The sequence below is a fragment of the Coregonus lavaretus genome (assembly GCF_964263955.1).
Source record: "Coregonus lavaretus genome assembly, contig: HAP1_SCAFFOLD_435, whole genome shotgun sequence".
Taxonomy (NCBI): Eukaryota; Metazoa; Chordata; class Actinopteri; order Salmoniformes; family Salmonidae; genus Coregonus; species Coregonus lavaretus.
The window spans coordinates 365,062-390,076 of record NW_028163374.1 but is presented as its reverse complement, the minus strand read 5'-3'; the positions used below and the strand labels follow the sequence as shown (position 1 = coordinate 390,076).

The 25,015-nt window shown below is 41.2% G+C and overlaps 1 protein-coding gene across 1 annotated transcript in view; it reads right to left on the bottom strand.

Moving 5' to 3' along the window:
* Window positions 1–462: 462 nt before the first annotated feature.
* The window catches only part of LOC311118194 (E3 ubiquitin-protein ligase Mdm2-like), a 63,542-nt gene continuing 38,989 nt past the window's right edge, over window positions 463–25,015 (bottom strand). The window contains exon 8 of the mRNA XM_084193046.1: window positions 463–2,117. Coding sequence (XP_084049172.1) covers window positions 1,485–2,117 — 633 coding nt within the window. The 3' untranslated portion in view covers window positions 463–1,484. The remainder of the gene's footprint in view (window positions 2,118–25,015) is intronic.

Genomic DNA, 25,015 nt, shown 5'->3' with positions numbered 1-25,015 from the left:
ATGCAACCGAGGACAGACGATTTTTACTCGCTACGCGCTTCAGCACTCGGCGGTCCCGTTCTGTGAGCTTGTGTGGCCTACCACTTCGCGGCTGAGCCGTTGTTGCTCCTAGACATTTCCACTCCACAATAACAGCACTTACAGTTGACAAGGCCAGCTCTAGCATGGCGAACTGACTTGTTGGAAAGGTGGCATCCTGTGACGGTGCCACGTTGAAAGTCGCGGAGCTCTTCAGTAAGGCCATTCTACTGCCAACGTTTGTTTTTATGGAGATTGCATGGCGGTGTGCTCGATTTGTATACACCTGTCAGCAACGGGTGTGGCTGAAATGGCCGAATCCACAAATGTGAAAGTGTCCACATACTTTTGTGTATATGTAATGTAGATCACACATTGTTAATGGAATAACGCTTTACACAAAGGTAAAAAGTTAGATCATTAGCATAAGAGCAAATTACCACATTCATTATTTAACCTTTATTTAACAAGAACAAATTCTTATTTACAATGACGGCCTACCCCTGGCCAAACCCGGACGACGCTGGGCCAATTGTACGCCGAAACACGTCAAACCAAAAACACGTCAGCCCACACAAATCAAAACCTGATTTTAATATCATTCAAAGGTCTCTTCAGCGCTCCAACGGCATAACGACAGCCTTAAATGTTTAACTTCAGTCAGTTGGCTTGCCCGGGTTGAGACTTGAGAAAGTAGCAGCGCTTCAGTGTTAAGCGTGCAGCCCAAATGGCACCCCAAGGGCCCTGGTCAATAGTAGTGCACTATAAAGGGAATAGGGCATGTTTGCTGAGATTTAATGAAAAGTAGTCCCCTCGGCAACAACAAACAACAAATGTCTCTTTCTGCCGGTGAACGTTGACTTTCACATAGATTTACCCCATATCATTATAGATCCAATTATAAGACTATCATTATCAAAATCATCTGTGCAGGATAGAGGGAAGACTAGGTGAAAAATAAAACAACAAAAACGACCATAGTTCCCAATATATAAGTGTTATTTTGATAGACATACTTTATTCAAATCAAACTAATAAAATAAAGTGAATATATCACTGCTAACAGAATTTGATCCATTTGAAACCCTAGATAGAACACATCAGGAGATTATTATCACTATAAATCCATCACAAATCAACAACTGGCACCTTGCTTGGTAGAGTCAAGACACTCAGACCGTTCAGAAATAAAACCACTTCCAAATAAACAATGAAACATATATACACATTTATTAATTCTGAGGTATGGTGTTTTGGATCAGGGAGTGGGTGTAGCTATAGGTTACATCCTAAACGGCACCCTATTCCCTATATAGTGCACTACTTTAGACCAGAGAATGGCACCCTATTCCCTATATAGTGCACTACTTTTGACCGGAGCCCTATGGGCCATGGTTGAAAGTAGTGCACTACATAGGGAATAGACTTCTATTTGGGATGCAAGCCAGTCTAGCCGATAGCCGTCCTCAGCTGAGATAAATGAAGACGACGGACTGGATGGGCTCCCTGCAGACTGGACACAGCTTGTTCCTCTTCTTCAGTTTCTTGGCGCAGGTGTAACAGGCAATGAGGTGTCCGGTGCGTCCGTGTACAATGCAGCCGTTCTTGGGCCTGGTCTGACAGATGACGCAGGGCTCCAGGCAGCTGGCGGGGAGGTGAGCCTCCTGGCTGTTGAAGCGCTCCAGGTCTGGTGCCATCACTTCCTGGCTGAAGGGGGCGCTAGAGGACGAGCCTGATCCTACACCACTGGAAGAAGAAGAAGAGGTGGAGGGCTGGGAGGAGCAGGCTGAGTCTTTGGAATCGGGGCCAGAGACGGACACCAATTCCTGGGAGTCTTTGAGGAGGGGAAGGGGCGACCGGGCTCTCTTCCCGTCTGGGTCATCCAGTCCTTCAGCCTCGGTCTCGTCTGTCTCTGTCGGGGCTGGGGAAGGCTTGGGGGACAAAGGTTTGAGGTTGGGGGCCGTGGTGGTGGTGGTGGTGGTGATAGCAGAGTTGCTGTCAGACTGGGGAAACCATTCCTTTCTTAGCTTCCAGCAGCGGTTGCAGTTACGGGGCAGGGGAGGGTTCAACTCCTCACACTTCGAGCACTTCCAGTAGTCCTGAAACACAACAGACGACACCGCTAGATTAGACAGACGACACCGCTAGATTAGACAGACGACACCGCTAGATTAGATTAGACAGACGACACCGCTAGATTAGATTAGACAGACGACACCGCTAGATTAGACAGACGACAGCGCTAGATTAGATTAGACAGACGACACCGCTAGATTAGACAGACGACAGCGCTAGATTAGATTAGACAGACGACACTGCTAGATTAGATTAGACAGACGACACCGCTAGATTAGACAGACGACAGCGCTAGATTAGATTAGACAGACGACAGCGCTAGATTAGACAGACGACAGCGCTAGATTAGACAGACGACACCGCTAGATTAGATTAGACAGACGACACCGCTAGATTAGACAGACGACACCGCTAGATTAGACAGACGACAGCGCTAGATTAAACAACAGCGCTAGATTAGACAACAGGCCATACAACTAGATTAGACAACAGGCCATACAGCTAGATTAGACAACAGGCAATACAACTAGATTAGACAACAGGCCATACAACTAGATTAGACAACACCACTAGATTAGACAACAGGCCATACAGCTATATTAGACAACACCACTAGATTAGACAACAGGCCATACAGCTAGATTAGACAACAGGCCATACAGCTAGATTATACAACAGGCCATACAACTAGATTATACAACAGGCCATACAACTAGATTAGACAACAGGCCATACAACTAGATTAGACAACAGGCCATACAACTAGATTAGACAACAGGCCATACAGCTAGATTAGACAACAGACACTACAACTAGATTAGACAACAGGCCATACAGCTAGATTAGACAACAGACACTACAACTAGATTAGACAACAGGCCATACAGCTAGATTAGACAACAGGCCATACAGCTATATTAGACAACAGGCCATACAGCTAGATTAGACAACAGGCCATACAACTAGATTAGACAACACCACTAGATTAGACAACAGGCCATACAGCTAGATTAGACAACAGGCCATACAGCTAGATTAGACAACAGACACTACAACTAGATTAGACAACAGGCCATACAGCTAGATTAGACAACAGGCCATACAGCTAGATTAGACAACAGGCCATACAACTAGATTAGACAACAGGCCATACAACTAGATTAGACAACACCACTAGATTAGACAACAGGCCATACAGCTAGATTAGACAACAGGCCATACAGCTAGATTAGACAACACCACTAGATTAGACAACAGGCCATACAACTAGATTAGACAACACCACTAGATTAGACAACAGGCCATACAGCTAGATTAGACAACACCACTAGATTAGACAACAGGCCATACAACTAGATTAGACAACAGGCCATACAGCTAGATTAGACAACAGGCCATACAGCTATATTAGACAACAGGCCATACAGCTAGATTAGACAACAGGCAATACAACTAGATTAGACAACAGGCCATACAGCTAGATTAGACAACAGGCCATACAGCTAGATTAGACAACAGGCCATACAACTAGATTAGACAACAGGCCATACAACTAGATTAGACAACAGGCCATACAACTAGATTAGACAACAGGCCATTCAGCTAGATTAGACAACAGGCAATACAACTAGATTAGACAACAGGCCATACAGCTAGATTAGACAACAGGCCATACAGCTAGATTAGACAACAGGCCATACAACTAGATTAGACAACAGGCCATACAACTAGATTAGACAACAGGCCATACAACTAGATTAGACAACAGGCCATACAGCTAGATTAGACAACAGGCCATACAGCTAGATTAGACAACAGGCCATACAACTAGATTAGACAACAGGCCATACAACTAGATTAGACAACAGGCCATACAACTAGATTAGACAACAGGCCATACAGCTAGATTAGACAACAGGCCATACAACTAGATTAGACAACAGGCCATACAGCTAGATTAGACAACACCACTAGATTAGACAACAGGCCATACAGCTAGATTAGACAACACCACTAGATTAGACAACAGGCCATACAGCTAGATTAGACAACAGGCCATACAACTAGATTAGACAACAGGCCATACAGCTAGATTAGACAACAGGCCATACAACTAGATTAGACAACAGGCCATACAACTAGATTAGACAACAGGCCATACAACTAGATTAGACAACAGGCCATACAACTAGATTAGACAACACCACTAGATTAGACAACAGGCCATACAGCTAGATTAGACAACAGGCCATACAGCTAGATTAGACAACAGGCCATACAACTAGATTAGACAACACCACTAGATTAGACAACAGGCCATACAACTAGATTAGACAACAGGCCATACAACTAGATTAGACAACAGGCCATACAACTAGATTAGACAACAGGCCATACAACTAGATTAGACAACAGACACTACAACTAGATTAGACAACAGGCCATACAACTAGATTAGACAACAGGCCATACAACTAGATTAGACAACAGGCCATACAACTAGATTAGACAACAGGCCATACAACTAGATTAGACAACAGGCCATACAACTAGATTAGACAACACCACTAGATTAGACAACAGGCCATACAACTAGATTAGACAACAGGCCATACAGCTAGATTAGACAACAGGCCATACAACTAGATTAGACAACAGGCCATACAACTAGATTAGACAACAGACACTACAACTAGATTAGACAACAGGCAATACAACTAGATTAGACAACAGACACTACAACTAGATTAGATAACAGGCCATACAGCTAGATTAGACAACAGGCCATACAACTAGATTAGACAACAGGCCATACAGCTAGATTAGACAACACCACTAGATTAGACAACAGGCAATACAACTAGATTATACAACAGGCCATACAACTAGATTAGACAACAGGCAATACAGCTAGATTAGACAACAGGCCATACAGCTAGATTAGACAACAGGCCATATAACTAGATTAGACAACAGGCAATACAGCTAGATTAGACAACAGGCCATACAGCTAGATTAGACAACAGGCCATACAACTAGATTAGACAACAGGCCATACAACTAGATTAGACAACAGGCCATACAGCTAGATTAGACAACAGACACTACAACTAGATTAGACAACAGGCCATACAGCTAGATTAGACAACAGACACTACAACTAGATTAGACAACAGGCCATACAGCTAGATTAGACAACAGGCCATACAGCTATATTAGACAACAGGCCATACAGCTAGATTAGACAACAGGCCATACAACTAGATTAGACAACACCACTAGATTAGACAACAGGCCATACAGCTAGATTAGACAACAGGCCATACAGCTAGATTAGACAACAGACACTACAACTAGATTAGACAACAGGCCATACAGCTAGATTAGACAACAGGCCATACAGCTAGATTAGACAACAGGCCATACAACTAGATTAGACAACAGGCCATACAACTAGATTAGACAACACCACTAGATTAGACAACAGGCCATACAGCTAGATTAGACAACAGGCCATACAGCTAGATTAGACAACACCACTAGATTAGACAACAGGCCATACAACTAGATTAGACAACACCACTAGATTAGACAACAGGCCATACAGCTAGATTAGACAACACCACTAGATTAGACAACAGGCCATACAACTAGATTAGACAACAGGCCATACAGCTATATTAGACAACAGGCCATACAACTAGATTAGACAACAGGCCATACAACTAGATTAGACAACAGGCCATACAGCTAGATTAGACAACACCACTAGATTAGACAACAGGCCATACAACTAGATTAGACAACAGGCCATACAGCTAGATTAGACAACACCACTAGATTAGACAACAGGCCATACAGCTAGATTAGACAACAGGCCATACAGCTAGATTAGACAACAGGCCATACAGCTAGATTAGACAACAGGCCATACAACTAGATTAGACAACAGGCCATACAACTAGATTAGACAACACCACTAGATTAGACAACAGGCCATACAACTAGATTAGACAACAGGCCATACAACTAGATTAGACAACACCACTAGATTAGACAACAGGCCATACAGCTAGATTAGACAACAGGCCATACACCTAGATTATACAACAGGCAATACAACTAGATTAGACAACAGGCCATACAGCTAGATTAGACAACAGGCCATACAGCTAGATTAGACAACAGGCCATACAACTAGATTATACAACACCACTAGATTAGACAACAGGCCATACAACTAGATTAGACAACAGGCCATACAACTAGATTAGACAACAGGCCATACAACTAGATTAGACAACAGGCCATACAGCTAGATTAGACAACAGGCCATACAGCTAGATTAGACAACAGGCCATACAGCTAGATTAGACAACAGGCAATACAACTAGATTAGACAACAGGCCATACAACTAGATTAGACAACAGGCAATACAACTAGATTAGACAACACCACTAGATTAGACAACAGGCCATACAACTAGATTAGACAACAGGCCATACAGCTAGATTAGACAACAGGCCATACAACTAGATTATACAACAGGCCATACAACTAGATTAGACAACAGGCCATACAGCTAGATTAGACAACAGGCCATACAACTACATTATACAACACCACTAGATTAGACAACAGGCCATACAACTAGATTAGACAACAGGCCATACAACTAGATTATACAACAGGCCATACAGCTAGATTAGACAACAGGCCATACAGCTAGATTAGACAACAGGCCATACAACTAGATTATACAACACCACTAGATTAGACAACAGGCCATACAACTAGATTAGACAACAGGCCATACAGCTAGATTAGACAACAGGCCATACAACTAGATTAGACAACAGGCCATACAACTAGATTAGACAACAGGCCATACAGCTAGATTAGACAACAGGCCATACAACTAGATTAGACAACAGGCCATACAACTAGATTAGACAACAGGCAATACAGCTAGATTAGACAACAGGCCATACAACTAGATTAGACAACACCACTAGATTAGACAACAGGCCATACAACTAGATTATACAACAGGCCATACAACTAGATTAGACAACAGGCCATACAGCTAGATTAGACAACAGGCCATACAACTAGATTAGACAACAGGCCATACAACTAGATTAGACAACAGGCAATACAGCTAGATTAGACAACACCACTAGATTAGACAACAGGCCATACAACTAGATTAGACAACAGGCCATACAACTAGATTATACAACACCACTAGATTAGACAACAGGCCATACAGCTAGATTAGACAACAGGCTATACAACTAGATTAGACAACAGGCCATACAGCTAGATTAGACAACAGGCAATACAACTAGATTAGACAACAGGCCATACAACTAGATTAGACAACAGGCCATACAACTAGATTAGACAACAGGCCATACAACTAGATTATACAACAGGCAATACAACTAGATTAGACAACACCACTAGATTAGACAACAGGCCATACAGCTAGATTAGACAACAGGCTATACAACTAGATTAGACAACAGGCCATACAGCTAGATTAGACAACAGGCCATACAACTAGATTAGACAACAGGCCATACAACTAGATTAGACAACAGGCCATACAGCTAGATTAGACAACAGGCCATACAGCTAGATTAGACAACAGGCAATACAACTATATTAGACAACAGGCCATACAACTAGATTAGACAACAGGCCATACAACTAGATTAGACAACAGGCCATACAACTAGATTATACAACAGGCAATACAACTATATTAGACAACAGGCCATACAGCTAGATTAGACAACAGGCCATACAACTAGATTAGACAACAGGCCATACAACTAGATTAGGCAACAGGCCATACAACTAGATTATACAACACCACTAGATTAGACAACAGGCCATACAGCTAGATTAGACAACAGGCCATACAACTAGATTAGACAACAGGCCATACAACTAGATTAGACAACAGGCCATACAGCTAGATTAGACAACAGGCCATACAACTAGATTAGACAACAGGCCATACAACTAGATTAGACAACAGGCCATACAACTAGATTAGACAACAGGCCATACAGCTATATTAGACAACACCACTAGATTAGACAACAGGCCATACAACTAGATTAGACAACACCACTAGATTAGACAACAGGCCATACAACTAGATTAGACAACACCACTAGATTAGACAACAGGCCATACAGCTAGATTAGACAACACCACTAGATTAGACAACAGGCCATACAACTAGATTAGACAACAGGCAATACAACTAGATTAGACAACAGGCCATACAACTAGATTAGACAACAGGCCATACAACTAGATTAGACAACAGGCCATACAACTAGATTAGACAACAGGCCATACAGCTATATTAGACAACACCACTAGATTAGACAACAGGCCATACAACTAGATTAGACAACACCACTAGATTAGACAACAGGCCATACAACTAGATTAGACAACACCACTAGATTAGACAACAGGCCATACAGCTAGATTAGACAACACCACTAGATTAGACAACAGGCCATACAACTAGATTAGACAACACCACTAGATTAGACAACAGGCAATACAACTAGATTAGACAACAGGCCATACAACTAGATTAGACAACAGGCCATACAACTAGATTAGACAACAGGCCATACAGCTATATTAGACAACACCACTAGATTAGACAACAGGCCATACAACTAGATTAGACAACAGGCCATACAGCTAGATTAGACAACACCACTAGATTAGACAACAGGCCATACAGCTAGATTAGACAACAGGCCATACAACTAGATTAGACAACAGGCCATACAGCTAGATTAGACAACAGGCCATACAGCTAGATTAGACAACACCACTAGATTAGACAACAGGCCATACAACTAGATTAGACAACAGGCCATACAACTAGATTAGACAACAGGCCATACAGCTAGATTAGACAACACCACTAGATTAGACAACAGGCCATACAACTAGATTAGACAACAGGCCATACAACTAGATTAGACAACAGGCCATACAACTAGATTAGACAACAGGCCATACAACTAGATTAGACAACAGGCCATACAACTAGATTAGACAACAGGCCATACAGCTAGATTAGACAACACCACTAGATTAGACAACAGGCCATACAACTAGATTAGACAACAGGCCATACAACTAGATTAGACAACAGGCCATACAGCTAGATTAAACAACACCACTAGATTAGACAACAGGCCATACAACTAGATTAGACAACAGGCCATACAACTAGATTAGACAACAGGCCATACAACTAGATTAGACAACAGGCCATACAACTAGATTAGACAACAGGCCATACAACTAGATTAGACAACAGGCAATACAACTAGATTAGACAACAGGCCATACAACTAGATTAGACAACAGGCCATACAGCTAGATTAGACAACAGGCCATACAGCTAGATTAGACAACAGGCCATACAACTAGATTAGACAACAGGCCATACAGCTAGATTAGACAACAGGCCATACAGCTAGATTAGACAACAGGCAATACAACTATATTAGACAACAGGCCATACAGCTAGATTAGACAACAGGCCATACAGCTAGATTAGACAACAGGCCATACAGCTAGATTAGACAACACCACTAGATTAGACAACAGGCCATACAACTAGATTAGACAACACCACTAGATTAGACAACAGGCCATACAGCTAGATTAGACAACACCACTAGATTAGACAACAGGCCATACAACTAGATTAGACAACAGGCCATACAGCTATATTAGACAACAGGCCATACAACTAGATTAGACAACAGGCCATACAACTAGATTAGACAACAGGCCATACAGCTAGATTAGACAACACCACTAGATTAGACAACAGGCCATACAACTAGATTAGACAACAGGCCATACAGCTAGATTAGACAACACCACTAGATTAGACAACAGGCCATACAGCTAGATTAGACAACAGGCCATACAGCTAGATTAGACAACAGGCCATACAGCTAGATTAGACAACAGGCCATACAACTAGATTAGACAACAGGCCATACAACTAGATTAGACAACACCACTAGATTAGACAACAGGCCATACAACTAGATTAGACAACAGGCCATACAACTAGATTAGACAACACCACTAGATTAGACAACAGGCCATACAGCTAGATTAGACAACAGGCCATACACCTAGATTATACAACAGGCAATACAACTAGATTAGACAACAGGCCATACAGCTAGATTAGACAACAGGCCATACAGCTAGATTAGACAACAGGCCATACAACTAGATTATACAACACCACTAGATTAGACAACAGGCCATACAACTAGATTAGACAACAGGCCATACAACTAGATTAGACAACAGGCCATACAACTAGATTAGACAACAGGCCATACAGCTAGATTAGACAACAGGCCATACAGCTAGATTAGACAACAGGCCATACAGCTAGATTAGACAACAGGCAATACAACTAGATTAGACAACAGGCCATACAACTAGATTAGACAACAGGCAATACAACTAGATTAGACAACACCACTAGATTAGACAACAGGCCATACAACTAGATTAGACAACAGGCCATACAGCTAGATTAGACAACAGGCCATACAACTAGATTATACAACAGGCCATACAACTAGATTAGACAACAGGCCATACAGCTAGATTAGACAACAGGCCATACAACTACATTATACAACACCACTAGATTAGACAACAGGCCATACAACTAGATTAGACAACAGGCCATACAACTAGATTATACAACAGGCCATACAGCTAGATTAGACAACAGGCCATACAGCTAGATTAGACAACAGGCCATACAACTAGATTATACAACACCACTAGATTAGACAACAGGCCATACAACTAGATTAGACAACAGGCCATACAGCTAGATTAGACAACAGGCCATACAACTAGATTAGACAACAGGCCATACAACTAGATTAGACAACAGGCCATACAGCTAGATTAGACAACAGGCCATACAACTAGATTAGACAACAGGCCATACAACTAGATTAGACAACAGGCAATACAGCTAGATTAGACAACAGGCCATACAACTAGATTAGACAACACCACTAGATTAGACAACAGGCCATACAACTAGATTATACAACAGGCCATACAACTAGATTAGACAACAGGCCATACAGCTAGATTAGACAACAGGCCATACAACTAGATTAGACAACAGGCCATACAACTAGATTAGACAACAGGCAATACAGCTAGATTAGACAACACCACTAGATTAGACAACAGGCCATACAACTAGATTAGACAACAGGCCATACAACTAGATTATACAACACCACTAGATTAGACAACAGGCCATACAGCTAGATTAGACAACAGGCTATACAACTAGATTAGACAACAGGCCATACAGCTAGATTAGACAACAGGCAATACAACTAGATTAGACAACAGGCCATACAACTAGATTAGACAACAGGCCATACAACTAGATTAGACAACAGGCCATACAACTAGATTATACAACAGGCAATACAACTAGATTAGACAACACCACTAGATTAGACAACAGGCCATACAGCTAGATTAGACAACAGGCTATACAACTAGATTAGACAACAGGCCATACAGCTAGATTAGACAACAGGCCATACAACTAGATTAGACAACAGGCCATACAACTAGATTAGACAACAGGCCATACAGCTAGATTAGACAACAGGCCATACAGCTAGATTAGACAACAGGCAATACAACTATATTAGACAACAGGCCATACAACTAGATTAGACAACAGGCCATACAACTAGATTAGACAACAGGCCATACAACTAGATTATACAACAGGCAATACAACTATATTAGACAACAGGCCATACAGCTAGATTAGACAACAGGCCATACAACTAGATTAGACAACAGGCCATACAACTAGATTAGGCAACAGGCCATACAACTAGATTATACAACACCACTAGATTAGACAACAGGCCATACAGCTAGATTAGACAACAGGCCATACAACTAGATTAGACAACAGGCCATACAACTAGATTAGACAACAGGCCATACAGCTAGATTAGACAACAGGCCATACAACTAGATTAGACAACAGGCCATACAACTAGATTAGACAACAGGCCATACAACTAGATTAGACAACAGGCCATACAGCTATATTAGACAACACCACTAGATTAGACAACAGGCCATACAACTAGATTAGACAACACCACTAGATTAGACAACAGGCCATACAACTAGATTAGACAACACCACTAGATTAGACAACAGGCCATACAGCTAGATTAGACAACACCACTAGATTAGACAACAGGCCATACAACTAGATTAGACAACAGGCAATACAACTAGATTAGACAACAGGCCATACAACTAGATTAGACAACAGGCCATACAACTAGATTAGACAACAGGCCATACAACTAGATTAGACAACAGGCCATACAGCTATATTAGACAACACCACTAGATTAGACAACAGGCCATACAACTAGATTAGACAACACCACTAGATTAGACAACAGGCCATACAACTAGATTAGACAACACCACTAGATTAGACAACAGGCCATACAGCTAGATTAGACAACACCACTAGATTAGACAACAGGCCATACAACTAGATTAGACAACACCACTAGATTAGACAACAGGCAATACAACTAGATTAGACAACAGGCCATACAACTAGATTAGACAACAGGCCATACAACTAGATTAGACAACAGGCCATACAGCTATATTAGACAACACCACTAGATTAGACAACAGGCCATACAACTAGATTAGACAACAGGCCATACAGCTAGATTAGACAACACCACTAGATTAGACAACAGGCCATACAGCTAGATTAGACAACAGGCCATACAACTAGATTAGACAACAGGCCATACAGCTAGATTAGACAACAGGCCATACAGCTAGATTAGACAACACCACTAGATTAGACAACAGGCCATACAACTAGATTAGACAACAGGCCATACAACTAGATTAGACAACAGGCCATACAGCTAGATTAGACAACACCACTAGATTAGACAACAGGCCATACAACTAGATTAGACAACAGGCCATACAACTAGATTAGACAACAGGCCATACAACTAGATTAGACAACAGGCCATACAACTAGATTAGACAACAGGCCATACAACTAGATTAGACAACAGGCCATACAGCTAGATTAGACAACACCACTAGATTAGACAACAGGCCATACAACTAGATTAGACAACAGGCCATACAACTAGATTAGACAACAGGCCATACAGCTAGATTAAACAACACCACTAGATTAGACAACAGGCCATACAACTAGATTAGACAACAGGCCATACAACTAGATTAGACAACAGGCCATACAACTAGATTAGACAACAGGCCATACAACTAGATTAGACAACAGGCCATACAACTAGATTAGACAACAGGCAATACAACTAGATTAGACAACAGGCCATACAACTAGATTAGACAACAGGCCATACAGCTAGATTAGACAACAGGCCATACAGCTAGATTAGACAACAGGCCATACAACTAGATTAGACAACAGGCCATACAGCTAGATTAGACAACAGGCCATACAGCTAGATTAGACAACAGGCAATACAACTATATTAGACAACAGGCCATACAGCTAGATTAGACAACAGGCCATACAGCTAGATTAGACAACAGGCAATACAGCTAGATTAGACAACAGGCAATACAACTAGATTAGACAACAGGCCATACAACTAGATTATACAACACCACTAGATTAGACAACAAGCCATACAGCTAGATTAGACAACACCACTAGATTAGACAACAGGCCATACAACTAGATTAGACAACAGGCCATACAACTAGATTATACAACAGGCAATACAACTAGATTAGACAACACCACTAGATTAGACAACAGGCCATACAGCTAGATTAGACAACAGGCTATACAACTAGATTAGACAACAGGCCATACAGCTAGATTAGACAACAGGCAATACAACTAGATTAGACAACAGGCCATACAACTAGATTAGACAACAGGCCATACAACTAGATTAGACAACAGGCCATACAACTAGATTATACAACAGGCAATACAACTAGATTAGACAACACCACTAGATTAGACAACAGGCCATACAGCTAGATTAGACAACAGGCTATACAACTAGATTAGACAACAGGCCATACAGCTAGATTAGACAACAGGCCATACAACTAGATTAGACAACAGGCCATACAACTAGATTAGACAACAGGCCATACAGCTAGATTAGACAACAGGCCATACAGCTAGATTAGACAACAGGCAATACAACTATATTAGACAACAGGCCATACAACTAGATTAGACAACAGGCCATACAACTAGATTAGACAACAGGCCATACAGCTAGATTATACAACAGGCCATACAGCTAGATTAGACAACAGGCCATACAACTAGATTAGACAACAGGCCATACAGCTAGATTATACAACAGGCCATACAACTAGATTAGACAACAGGCAATACAACTATATTAGACAACAGGCCATACAGCTAGATTAGACAACAGGCCATACAACTAGATTAGACAACAGGCCATACAACTAGATTAGGCAACAGGCCATACAACTAGATTATACAACACCACTAGATTAGACAACAGGCCATACAGCTAGATTAGACAACAGGCCATACAACTAGATTAGACAACAGGCCATACAACTAGATTAGACAACAGGCCATACAGCTAGATTAGACAACAGGCCATACAACTAGATTAGACAACAGGCCATACAACTAGATTAGACAACAGGCCATACAACTAGATTAGACAACAGGCCATACAGCTATATTAGACAACACCACTAGATTAGACAACAGGCCATACAACTAGATTAGACAACACCACTAGATTAGACAACAGGCCATACAACTAGATTAGACAACACCACTAGATTAGACAACAGGCCATACAGCTAGATTAGACAACACCACTAGATTAGACAACAGGCCATACAACTAGATTAGACAACAGGCAATACAACTAGATTAGACAACAGGCCATACAACTAGATTAGACAACAGGCCATACAACTAGATTAGACAACAGGCCATACAACTAGATTAGACAACAGGCCATACAGCTATATTAGACAACACCACTAGATTAGACAACAGGCCATACAACTAGATTAGACAACACCACTAGATTAGACAACAGGCCATACAACTAGATTAGACAACACCACTAGATTAGACAACAGGCCATACAGCTAGATTAGACAACACCACTAGATTAGACAACAGGCCATACAACTAGATTAGACAACACCACTAGATTAGACAACAGGCAATACAACTAGATTAGACAACAGGCCATACAACTAGATTAGACAACAGGCCATACAACTAGATTAGACAACAGGCCATACAGCTATATTAGACAACACCACTAGATTAGACAACAGGCCATACAACTAGATTAGACAACAGGCCATACAGCTAGATTAGACAACACCACTAGATTAGACAACAGGCCATACAGCTAGATTAGACAACAGGCCATACAACTAGATTAGACAACAGGCCATACAGCTAGATTAGACAACAGGCCATACAGCTAGATTAGACAACACCACTAGATTAGACAACAGGCCATACAACTAGATTAGACAACAGGCCATACAACTAGATTAGACAACAGGCCATACAGCTAGATTAGACAACACCACTAGATTAGACAACAGGCCATACAACTAGATTAGACAACAGGCCATACAACTAGATTAGACAACAGGCCATACAACTAGATTAGACAACAGGCCATACAACTAGATTAGACAACAGGCCATACAACTAGATTAGACAACAGGCCATACAGCTAGATTAGACAACACCACTAGATTAGACAACAGGCCATACAACTAGATTAGACAACAGGCCATACAACTAGATTAGACAACAGGCCATACAGCTAGATTAAACAACACCACTAGATTAGACAACAGGCCATACAACTAGATTAGACAACAGGCCATACAACTAGATTAGACAACAGGCCATACAACTAGATTAGACAACAGGCCATACAACTAGATTAGACAACAGGCCATACAACTAGATTAGACAACAGGCAATACAACTAGATTAGACAACAGGCCATACAACTAGATTAGACAACAGGCCATACAGCTAGATTAGACAACAGGCCATACAGCTAGATTAGACAACAGGCCATACAACTAGATTAGACAACAGGCCATACAGCTAGATTAGACAACAGGCCATACAGCTAGATTAGACAACAGGCAATACAACTATATTAGACAACAGGCCATACAGCTAGATTAGACAACAGGCCATACAGCTAGATTAGACAACAGGCAATACAGCTAGATTAGACAACAGGCAATACAACTAGATTAGACAACAGGCCATACAACTAGATTATACAACACCACTAGATTAGACAACAGGCCATACAGCTAGATTAGACAACAGGCCATACAACTAGATTAGACAACAGGCCATACAACTAGATTAGACAACAGGCCATACAGCTAGATTAGACAACAGGCCATACAGCTAGATTAGACAACAGGCCATAGAACTAGATTAGACAACAGGCAATACAGCTATATTGGACAACAGGCCATACAACTAGATTAGACAACAGGCCATACAACTAGATTAGACAACAGGCCATACAGCTAGATTAGACAAAAGGCCATACAACTAGATTAGACAACAGGCCATACAACTAGATTAGACAACAGGCCATACAACTAGATTAGACAACAGGCCATACAACTAGATTAGACAACAGGCCATACAACTAGATTAGACAACAGGCAATACAACTAGATTAGACAACAGGCCATACAACTAGATTAGACAACAGGCCATACAACTAGATTAGACAACAGGCCATACAACTAGATTAGACAACAGGCCATACAGCTATATTAGACAACACCACTAGATTAGACAACAGGCCATACAACTAGATTAGACAACACCACTAGATTAGACAACAGGCCATACAACTAGATTAGACAACACCACTAGATTAGACAACAGGCCATACAGCTAGATTAGACAACACCACTAGATTAGACAACAGGCCATACAACTAGATTAGACAACAGGCAATACAACTAGATTAGACAACAGGCCATACAACTAGATTAGACAACAGGCCATACAACTAGATTAGACAACAGGCCATACAGCTAGATTAGACAACAGGCCATACAACTAGATTAGACAACAGGCCATACAGCTAGATTAGACAACAGGCCATACAACTATATTAGACAACAGGCCATACAACTAGATTAGACAACAGGCCATACAACTAGATTAGACAACAGGCAATACAACTAGATTAGACAACAGGCCATACAACTAGATTAGACAACAGGCCATACAACTAGATTAGACAACAGGCAATACAACTAGATTAGACAACAGGCCATACAACTAGATTAGACAACAGGCCATACAGCTAGATTAGACAACAGGCCATACAGCTAGATTAGACAACAGGCCATACAACTAGATTAGACAACAGGCCATACAGCTAGATTAGACAACAGGCCATACAGCTAGATTAGACAACAGGCAATACAACTATATTAGACAACAGGCCATACAGCTAGATTAGACAACAGGCCATACAGCTAGATTAGACAACAGGCAATACAGCTAGATTAGACAACAGGCAATACAACTAGATTAGACAACAGGCCATACAACTAGATTATACAACACCACTAGATTAGACAACAAGCCATACAGCTAGATTAGACAACACCACTAGATTAGACAACAGGCCATACAACTAGATTAGACAACAGGCCATACAACTAGATTATACAACAGGCAATACAACTAGATTAGACAACACCACTAGATTAGACAACAGGCCATACAGCTAGATTAGACAACAGGCTATACAACTAGATTAGACAACAGGCCATACAGCTAGATTAGACAACAGGCAATACAACTAGATTAGACAACAGGCCATACAACTAGATTAGACAACAGGCCATACAACTAGATTAGACAACAGGCCATACAACTAGATTATACAACAGGCAATACAACTAGATTAGACAACACCACTAGATTAGACAACAGGCCATACAGCTAGATTAGACAACAGGCTATACAACTAGATTAGACAACAGGCCATACAGCTAGATTAGACAACAGGCCATACAACTAGATTAGACAACAGGCCATACAACTAGATTAGACAACAGGCCATACAGCTAGATTAGACAACAGGCCATACAGCTAGATTAGACAACAGGCAATACAACTATATTAGACAACAGGCCATACAACTAGATTAGACAACAGGCCATACAACTAGATTAGACAACAGGCCATACAGCTAGATTATACAACAGGCCATACAGCTAGATTAGACAACAGGCCATACAGCTAGATTATACAACAGGCCATACAACTAGATTAGACAACAGGCAATACAACTATATTAGACAACAGGCCATACAGCTAGATTAGACAACAGGCCATACAACTAGATTAGACAACAGGCCATACAACTAGATTAGGCAACAGGCCATACAACTAGATTATACAACACCACTAGATTAGACAACAGGCCATACAGCTAGATTAGACAACAGGCCATACAACTAGATTAGACAACAGGCCATACAACTAGATTAGACAACAGGCCATACAGCTAGATTAGACAACAGGCCATACAACTAGATTAGACAACAGGCCATACAACTAGATTAGACAACAGGCCATACAACTAGATTAGACAACAGGCCATACAGCTATATTAGACAACACCACTAGATTAGACAACAGGCCATACAACTAGATTAGACAACACCACTAGATTAGACAACAGGCCATACAACTAGATTAGACAACACCACTAGATTAGACAACAGGCCATACAGCTAGATTAGACAACACCACTAGATTAGACAACAGGCCATACAACTAGATTAGACAACAGGCAATACAACTAGATTAGACAACAGGCCATACAACTAGATTAGACAACAGGCCATACAACTAGATTAGACAACAGGCCATACAACTAGATTAGACAACAGGCCATACAGCTATATTAGACAACACCACTAGATTAGACAACAGGCCATACAACTAGATTAGACAACACCACTAGATTAGACAACAGGCCATACAACTAGATTAGACAACACCACTAGATTAGACAACAGGCCATACAGCTAGATTAGACAACACCACTAGATTAGACAACAGGCCATACAACTAGATTAGACAACACCACTAGATTAGACAACAGGCAATACAACTAGATTAGACAACAGGCCATACAACTAGATTAGACAACAGGCCATACAACTAGATTAGACAACAGGCCATACAGCTATATTAGACAACACCACTAGATTAGACAACAGGCCATACAACTAGATTAGACAACAGGCCATACAGCTAGATTAGACAACACCACTAGATTAGACAACAGGCCATACAGCTAGATTAGACAACAGGCCATACAACTAGATTAGACAACAGGCCATACAGCTAGATTAGACAACAGGCCATACAGCTAGATTAGACAACACCACTAGATTAGACAACAGGCCATACAACTAGATTAGACAACAGGCCATACAACTAGATTAGACAACAGGCCATACAGCTAGATTAGACAACACCACTAGATTAGACAACAGGCCATACAACTAGATTAGACAACAGGCCATACAACTAGATTAGACAACAGGCCATACAACTAGATTAGACAACAGGCCATACAACTAGATTAGACAACAGGCCATACAACTAGATTAGACAACAGGCCATACAGCTAGATTAGACAACACCACTAGATTAGACAACAGGCCATACAACTAGATTAGACAACAGGCCATACAACTAGATTAGACAACAGGCCATACAACTAGATTAGACAACAGGCCATACAACTAGATTAGACAACAGGCCATACAACTAGATTAGACAACAGGCCATACAACTAGATTAGACAACAGGCCATACAACTAGATTAGACAACAGGCAATACAACTAGATTAGACAACAGGCCATACAACTAGATTAGACAAAAGGCCATACAGCTAGATTAGACAACAGGCCATACAGCTAGATTAGACAACAGGCCATACAACTAGATTAGACAACAGGCCATACAGCTAGATTAGACAACAGGCCATACAGCTAGATTAGACAACAGGCAATACAACTATATTAGACAACAGGCCATACAGCTAGATTAGACAACAGGCCATACAGCTAGATTAGACAACAGGCAATACAGCTAGATTAGACAACAGGCAATACAACTAGATTAGACAACAGGCCATACAACTAGATTATACAACACCACTAGATTAGACAACAGGCCATACAGCTAGATTAGACAACAGGCCATACAACTAGATTAGACAACAGGCCATACAACTAGATTAGACAACAGGCCATACAGCTAGATTAGACAACATGCCATACAGCTAGATTAGACAACAGGCCATAGAACTAGATTAGACAACAGGCAATACAGCTATATTGGACAACAGGCCATACAACTAGATTAGACAACAGGCCATACAACTAGATTAGACAACAGGCCATACAGCTAGATTAGACAAAAGGCCATACAACTAGATTAGACAACAGGCCATACAACTAGATTAGACAACAGGCCATACAACTAGATTAGACAACAGGCCATACAACTAGATTAGACAACAGGCCATACAACTAGATTAGACAACAGGCAATACAACTAGATTAGACAACAGGCCATACAACTAGATTAGACAACAGGCCATACAACTAGATTAGACAACAGGCCATACAACTAGATTAGACAACAGGCCATACAGCTATATTAGACAACACCACTAGATTAGACAACAGGCCATACAACTAGATTAGACAACACCACTAGATTAGACAACAGGCCATACAACTAGATTAGACAACACCACTAGATTAGACAACAGGCCATACAGCTAGATTAGACAACACCACTAGATTAGACAACAGGCCATACAACTAGATTAGACAACAGGCAATACAACTAGATTAGACAACAGGCCATACAACTAGATTAGACAACAGGCCATACAACTAGATTAGACAACAGGCCATACAGCTAGATTAGACAACAGGCCATACAACTAGATTAGACAACAGGCCATACAGCTAGATTAGACAACAGGCCATACAACTATATTAGACAACAGGCCATACAACTAGATTAGACAACAGGCCATACAACTAGATTAGACAACAGGCAATACAACTAGATTAGACAACAGGCCATACAACTAGATTAGACAACAGGCCATACAACTAGATTAGACAACAGGCCATACAGCTAGATTAGACAACAGGCCATACAACTAGATTATACAACAGGCCATACAGCTAGATTATACAACAGGCCATACAGCTAGATTAGACAACAGGCCATACAACTAGATTAGACAACAGGCCATACAACTAGATTATACAACAGGCAATACAGCTAGATTAGACAACAGGCCATACAACTAGATTAGACAACAGGCCATACAGCTAGATTAGACAACAGGCCATACAGCTAGATTAGACAACACCACTAGATTAGACAACAGGCCATACAACTAGATTTTACAACAGGCCATACAGCTAGATTAGACAACACCACTAGATTAGACAACAGGCCATACAGCTAGATTAGACAACAGGCCATACAGCTAGATTAGACAACACCACTAGATTAGATAACAGGCCATACAGCTAGATTAGACAACAGGCCATACAACTAGATTAGACAACAGGCCATACAGCTAGATTAGACAACACCACTAGATTAGACAACAGGCCATACAGCTAGATTAGACAACAGGCCATACAGCTAGATTAGACAACACCACTAGATTAGACAACAGGCCATACAGCTAGATTAGACAACACCACTAGATTAGACAACAGGCCATACAGGTAGATTAGACTCCTGAGTGGCGCAGTGGTCTAAGGCACTGCATCGCAGTGCTAACTGTGCCACTAGAGAACCTGGTTCGAATCCAGGCTCTGTCGCAGCCGGCCGCGACCGGGAGACTCATGGGCGGCGCACAATTGGCCCAGCGTCGTCCAGGGTAGGGGAGGGAATGGCCGGCAGGGATGTAGCTCAGTTGATAGAGCATGGCGTTTGCAACGCCAGGGTTGTGGGTTTGATTCCCACGGGGGGCCAGTATGAAAAAAAAAAAAATATGTATTCACTAACTGTAAGTCGCTCTGGATAAGAGCGTCTGCTAAATGACTAAAATGTAAATGTAAATGTAGATTAGACAACAGGCCATACAGCTATATTAGACAACACCACTAGATTAGACAACAGGCCATACAACTAGATTAGACAACACCACTAGATTAGACAACAGGCCATACAACTAGATTAGACAACACCACTAGATTAGACAACAGGCCATACAGCTAGATTAGACAACACCACTAGATTAGACAACAGGCCATACAACTAGATTAGACAACAGGCAATACAACTAGATTAGACAACAGGCCATACAACTAGATTAGACAACAGGCCATACAACTAGATTAGACAACAGGCCATACAACTAGATTAGACAACAGGCCATACAGCTATATTAGACAACACCACTAGATTAGACAACAGGCCATACAACTAGATTAGACAACACCACTAGATTAGACAACAGGCCATACAACTAGATTAGACAACACCACTAGATTAGACAACAGGCCATACAGCTAGATTAGACAACACCACTAGATTAGACAACAGGCCATACAACTAGATTAGACAACACCACTAGATTAGACAACAGGCAATACAACTAGATTAGACAACAGGCCATACAACTAGATTAGACAACAGGCCATACAACTAGATTAGACAACAGGCCATACAGCTATATTAGACAACACCACTAGATTAGACAACAGGCCATACAACTAGATTAGACAACAGGCCATACAGCTAGATTAGACAACACCACTAGATTAGACAACAGGCCATACAGCTAGATTAGACAACAGGCCATACAACTAGATTAGACAACAGGCCATACAGCTAGATTAGACAACAGGCCATACAGCTAGATTAGACAACACCACTAGATTAGACAACAGGCCATACAACTAGATTAGACAACAGGCCATACAGCTAGATTAGACAACACCACTAGATTAGACAACAGGCCATACAACTAGATTAGACAACAGGCCATACAACTAGATTAGACAACAGGCCATACAACTAGATTAGACAACAGGCCATACAACTAGATTAGACAACAGGCCATACAACTAGATTAGACAACAGGCCATACAGCTAGATTAGACAACACCACTAGATTAGACAACAGGCCATACAACTAGATTAGACAACAGGCCATACAACTAGATTAGACAACAGGCCATACAGCTAGATTAGACAACACCACTAGATTAGACAACAGGCCATACAACTAGATTAGACAACAGGCCATACAACTAGATTAGACAACAGGCCATACAACTAGATTAGACAACAGGCCATACAACTAGATTAGACAACAGGCCATACAACTAGATTAGACAACAGGCAATACAACTAGATTAGACAACAGGCCATACAACTAGATTAGACAACAGGCCATACAGCTAGATTAGATAACAGGCCATACAGCTAGATTAGACAACAGGCCATACAACTAGATTAGACAACAGGCCATACAGCTAGATTAGACAACAGGCCATACAGCTAGATTAGACAACAGGCAATACAACTATATTAGACAACAGGCCATACAGCTAGATTAGACAACAGGCCATACAGCTAGATTAGACAACAGGCAATACAGCTAGATTAGACAACAGGCAATACAACTAGATTAGACAACAGGCCATACAACTAGATTATACAACACCACTAGATTAGACAACAGGCCATACAGCTAGATTAGACAACAGGCCATACAACTAGATTAGACAACAGGCCATACAGCTATATTAGACAACACCACTAGATTAGACAACAGGCCATACAACTAGATTAGACAACAGGCCATACAGCTAGATTAGACAACACCACTAGATTAGACAACAGGCCATACAGCTAGATTAGACAACAGGCCATACAACTAGATTAGACAACAGGCCATACAGCTAGATTAGACAACAGGCCATACAGCTAGATTAGACAACACCACTAGATTAGACAACAGGCCATACAACTAGATTAGACAACAGGCCATACAGCTAGATTAGACAACACCACTAGATTAGACAACAGGCCATACAACTAGATTAGACAACAGGCCATACAACTAGATTAGACAACAGGCAATACAACTAGATTAGACAACAGGCCATACAACTAGATTAGACAACAGGCCATACAACTAGATTAGACAACAGGCCATACAACTAGATTAGACAACAGGCCATACAGCTATATTAGACAACACCACTAGATTAGACAACAGGCCATACAACTAGATTAGACAACACCACTAGATTAGACAACAGGCCATACAACTAGATTAGACAACACCACTAGATTAGACAACAGGCCATACAGCTAGATTAGACAACACCACTAGATTAGACAACAGGCCATACAACTAGATTAGACAACAGGCAATACAACTAGATTAGACAACAGGCCATACAACTAGATTAGACAACAGGCAATACAGCTAGATTAGACAACAGGCCATACAGCTAGATTAGACAACAGGCCATACAACTAGATTAGACAACAGGCCATACAACTAGATTATACAACAGGCCATACAGCTAGATTATACAACAGGCCATACAGCTAGATTAGACAACAGGCCATACAACTAGATTAGACAACAGGCCATACA